This window comes from Lolium perenne, chromosome 7 (genome assembly GCF_019359855.2).
Source record: "Lolium perenne isolate Kyuss_39 chromosome 7, Kyuss_2.0, whole genome shotgun sequence".
NCBI lineage: Eukaryota > Viridiplantae > Streptophyta > Magnoliopsida > Poales > Poaceae > Lolium > Lolium perenne.
In genome coordinates this window covers 6458429-6463455 of record NC_067250.2, presented here as the reverse complement: position 1 = coordinate 6463455, position 5027 = coordinate 6458429, and the positions used below count along the sequence as shown (strand labels likewise).

At 47.0% G+C, this 5027-nt stretch overlaps 1 protein-coding gene across 1 annotated transcript; it reads right to left on the bottom strand.

Moving 5' to 3' along the window:
* Nucleotides 1–249: 249 nt before the first annotated feature.
* Nucleotides 250–4174, bottom strand: LOC127311594 (uncharacterized). The gene is made up of 2 exons (XM_051342037.2): nt 3603–4174; nt 250–1834 (listed from the first exon to the last, which is right to left on the bottom strand). Exons 1-2 carry the CDS (start codon nt 4058–4060, stop codon nt 538–540), a joined length of 1755 nt encoding a protein of 584 aa, XP_051197997.1. The 5' UTR covers nt 4061–4174; the 3' UTR covers nt 250–537.
* Between the last annotated feature and the right edge of the window lie 853 nt (nt 4175–5027).

Here is a 5027-nt window from a genome sequence, read left to right as displayed (position 1 = left end):
GTGTAAGGTGTTTTATAACCTGTCCATGGAAATATATTGATGCTTACATGCTGAGATGGACACCACTTATACAGTCAAAAAGAGATGGACACCTCTAGAACTGCAAATGAAGGTACCATTTCCTTCAAGATGAAATGCATAAGGCTTCTACAATGAATGGTGAATATGGAAGCCACTATGGTACACCAGTGAGAAAAAGGAACACTAGAGATTACACCAGAAGAATTTATTTCACTCTACACAATCACATTTTCGACAGAAATCACGAAGCATGACTGCTAGAGATTTTGAACCAAGAAACATATCATCAGTTACAATTGTCTTCCAAGCAAAAAATAACACATTAACAGCTACTAGCACACTTCCCTCTACCACTATGTCAACATAATCATGCATCAAACGGGCAAAGCACCGGATTAACAAGTGTCACTGAAACATGAACAAGAAAGAAAGAACAATTCCTTCTCACAAACACAACCACCAGAACAATGCAATCTTCTTTCCTCCCAAAGAACCCACCCACTGAATCAATCATGTTCATACCCTCCCTCTGCCTTCACCTGAATCTGCAACTGCACTCATGCCTTCACCTTTCTCACCCATCCTCTTCTCGTCTTCCATTCCCTTGAGATGCCCGGCGGCCTTCAGCGCCCCAACGTTGCTGACATTTCCGAAGATGAGCACAATGATGCCAAGGAAGCAGCCTAGGAATGCAGCAGCAAACGATCCTCCTGCGCGCCCAGGGCCAGCTGATGCGGCAGCAAAACCGATCATCGCACCAATGCAGCGTACATACGCATACCAGATGGCAAATGCGCCCTCCTTGCCTGGCGGTGAGGCATCAAGCAGCAAGATGCGACCGAATGAGTGCAGGATGCCATTGGCTGTGCTCTGGACAAGAGCAATAACGATGATGTGCGCTGCCCTCCACCTGTGGTTCTTGAAGTAGAACCCAGCACCCGACACGAACAGGGCGATGATGAACCCAAGCAGCTGCATACGAACTGCATCAGCACGGATGATTATCTGGATTGGATGGAGCAATGGAAGCGAAATCAACGGGAACAGGAAGTAGAGGATCCATAGAACAAGAACAAGGACTGGCTTGATGCAGACACCACCAATAGCATACAATGTGCCACTGGTGAAGATGCACATTGTGGCAAAAGATGACAGGAACACTGCCACTAAGCTTCCAATGGCCTGTGGGTAACGGGCAAGGGTCATGCTGTAGCTGAGCTTGGTGAAAAAATTGGGCTCGAATGCTGTGGTGGGTGATGAGCTGCTGGGCCTGTTTGTGAAGAGACCATGGCAGATGCCAATGAACCAGATAAGGCCACTGAAGATTGAGACAACCCAAAGGCCAGTGAGCTGGTCAGTGCGCCTTAGCATGTGGTACATGAATGCGGCCATGAGCGCTGCCCCGATACCGCCAATGGCAGTGCAGTACAGACTGAGCTGGCTGGCAGCAGCACGACGGCGAAGGACAAGGTGCTTGCCTGAGTCATGAGCAGCAAGGCCACGGATCATCAGCCCAAGATTACGGGTGTGCACAGCCTCAGCAATGATGATAGCCGCAGCAATGAAGAGAATGTAGAACAGGAACACCCAAACTGTCTTGAAGAAGCCAGTGAGGAGGCAGAAGAATGAGCCAAATGAAGTGGCGGCGATGAGGATAAGCGACTGGTACTGGCCACGGTCAAGGTGGTGCGCAACCTGGGTGAGGAGCGGCGCCACGATGAGGATGCCGATGGCCCATGACAGAGCACTCCAGCCCAGGGGTGACATGTTGGAGTCAGAAATGGCAATGGAGTGCCTGGTCAGCCTCTGGTACCTGGTCAATATTCACAAACATGGTGTGAGCATTGGTGGTTCGGGTGCATGACATTAACATGCAGTACAAGTAAAGAGTGCATGACTGAACTGTACAAAGAAAGAACTGCAAGTACATAAAACTAGAATTGTAGTGAAGATCAAATATATAAAGAATTGCCTATTTAAAATTATGGTGCCAAACTTGCAAAGGTAGATGCAAGATTTACTGATTACAACGAAGTGGGTTGGGGTGTCACAATGTTCACACATTTATGCATCAACAAACATCTTGTTCGCCATCAAGGGGCAGTTAGTTGGCCCTATGCAATTTAAGCATGCCAAGCTGTACCTACCAGTTGGCTGGACCTGCATAGCCAACATCAACCAACATTTTTGGGAGTAAAAGCAAAGAGCTTGTGCATAATCACAACGGTTATGAGCCTCTTTTCCTGTTCAAAAGGGCAAATAAAAGGCCAAAGAGAAGAGGCAAAAGCATGGGCCTGCTTTTGTGCACTCATTTTCTTGGTTCTATCAAAAGTGAGACAAAAGCAATGTAGTCACCCCCAGCTATGCACTAGATCTATATCCCTCAGAAAATGCACTCCTACATGGCTATTTTTCCTCCTACAAAAACACCACTCATCACAAAAGAAAAAAAGTTGTGCTAGTAGAATTTGAACTTTGAACTTGAAATACAGTACTAGCTAGCTCAAACATGGAGTACTACTATCTGAAGCATGGAAGCAGGTTTCAGAGGCCGTATTCAATGATATACACAGGGCCTCCTCATAAATTTTCACATTTAATGGCATACACTGCCTGCTACAAGACCGTTCCATTTTCTATCCCATAGCCTAATGTTCAACGTTCCTAAAATAATTTGAATGGATTTTACACAGGCACCCTTGGGAATCTCTTGTTTGACCTTATCCTCCCAAGAAATCATGTGACCCTCAACAGGGCAGGGCTAAACAAAAAGAAACTGACAAAAAAGGTGCAGTTTTAATATGGTTAGATATAGACAAGAGAGAAAATCTTGGGGAAAATAAATAAAATGAGGGTATGGGAAATAGCCTCACTGAGCTATCTATCTAGGAACAAAACAGTAGCCATCTTTTGGAGCTTTGCACCAGAATCTCTTATCTGCTACTGATAATAATTGAGAGCACACAAGGAAACATGGAATCTCTGAGGTATCACGCCCTATTTCTCCTAGGATTTTTTGCATATACGCCATACGTGAACGCGCCCACAGATAAGCAGGGGAAAAATCATATATTTGTACTTGAGCACAGTAGCAGAAATATAAAGAAAGTAAAAATAATAATACTGTATGAGTGAGTGAGCAGAAGTACAAGATCACGAGATGAAGCAAGAGAAGCGGTCAAAACAGACAGAAAACCGCAAGGAAAGAAAGCGTCTGTACAAAGGTGCAACACCATGTTTCCTCCTTGGTAGAACAAAACAAGAACCCTTTTTGTTTTGAACAGGCTCACATGAGAAACCAGTAGCTTGAAGTTCCCTAAACCCAAAGAAAACATTACTGCTCCCCAGAAATTTTTTTACTGGAAGACAAATCTAGCTCAGGCTCGCTACACGGAGACAAGGTAAGAGAAACTACACGAAGAAGAAAACAAATCCACTAAATTTGTGAAAGAGACGAACTAAAAACCTCCCCCAAATCTCGCAGAAAGAAACAAGAACTCAAACAACAGAGAAAAATGAAAGTTTGACTAGGGAAGATACTAAGAGAGAAGGGGAGTGAGGGAGGGGAGTGGCATGCTTACATGGACATCTCGTGGATGGAGCAGGAGGCGCCCTTGAGCATGTACTTGGTCTCCGGCGTGAAGTCGGAGTTGGGGAAGGCGACCTGGGTGACGATGGCCGGGAACAGCACCGGCAGCAGGAGGTGGGTGATGAAGTAGGAGCAGAAGCCGTAGAGGTACCAGCCGACGAGCTCCACCATGGCGGGCGGCTCCTCGGGCATGACGTAGGCGGGCGCGGCCGGCTGGCGGTACGCCTCCCTGACGACCTGGATCTCCCTCGTGGTCTCCTCGGCCGCCGGCGGCGCGCCGTTCCCGCCGTTCTTGCCGCCGTTCTTGGCCATGGGCGGGGCGGCGACGGGCGGGGGCGGGACGGCCGCCTTCTCCTTGGTCGGGACCGCCGCCGCCTTCTCCTTGTCCTCCTTCTGCAGCGCCTCCCTCATGCTGCTCCGAGGCTGCGGCAACTGCTGCTGCTCCGACATTGCTCCTCCCCTTCTTCTTTAAGCAGCTGCTGCTAGCTACCAAGCGAGGGAGAGAGAGGACGGCGGCAGCTGCAGCTACCACCAAGCTTGTGTGTGTGAGAGAGAGCAAGCTATGAGAGAGAGGGGAGTGGTTCTTTTGAGGAGTTCTTGGGTTCGGCTCTCTCTCTAGTGGCGGTAGAGAGAGAAAGAGGAAGAGGAAAAGGTGGCGGATTTGAAACCCAGGAATGCAATGGGGTTCTGGGTATAGAGAGAGAGAGAGCTGAGGAGTGGAGTGGTGTTCTGCCATTGGAGCCAGCCAAGGCGGGGCTGGTTTTATGGGGGCGTGGGGTTTTGCTAGGGGGACCAAGCCGAAGCCACATGAGGGAAGGGGCTTCACACTATTCTTTGCTTGGTGTTGATGAGTTGGCCTAGGGTTTGGCTGGGCCGACGAGTGCGACGTTCAGTGTCACGATACATATCAATGATCGGTACTATTACATGTGACGTACTTGTACCTAGAATTATAACAGATTTTGTTGCTTCTCTAGTTTCACTTTTTTTTATTTTGTATACTACCTTGAGGTAAGGTGGCCTTTGGTAGTAATCGTGTGAGTGTTTATTTTGAAAGTGTAAATACAAAGTAATTTCTATCGGTTTGGTTGATGAGTTTACAATGTTAGTAGACTCTATGATGGTGACCACAGATGGCTGGCAAGGGACGTACTACAAAGTTGGCATTTTGTAGAATGTGGCTAATAGGTACAAGAAAAATGGTTAGTTAGCTTTGTAGTTTACAAACAATCAAGACGAAGTGTGTACAAAAACAACGCAGGGTATGAGTTGGCGAGAAAAATCATAGGTATTCATTATACTTTTTCATTTTCATTTCATGTAAAATTTAAAAAGTGGCAATGCCAAAAAAATTGAAACAATCAATTTTTCATGAGTTTACGATTCTATGATAGGGACTGAAAATTGCTGGCAAGGG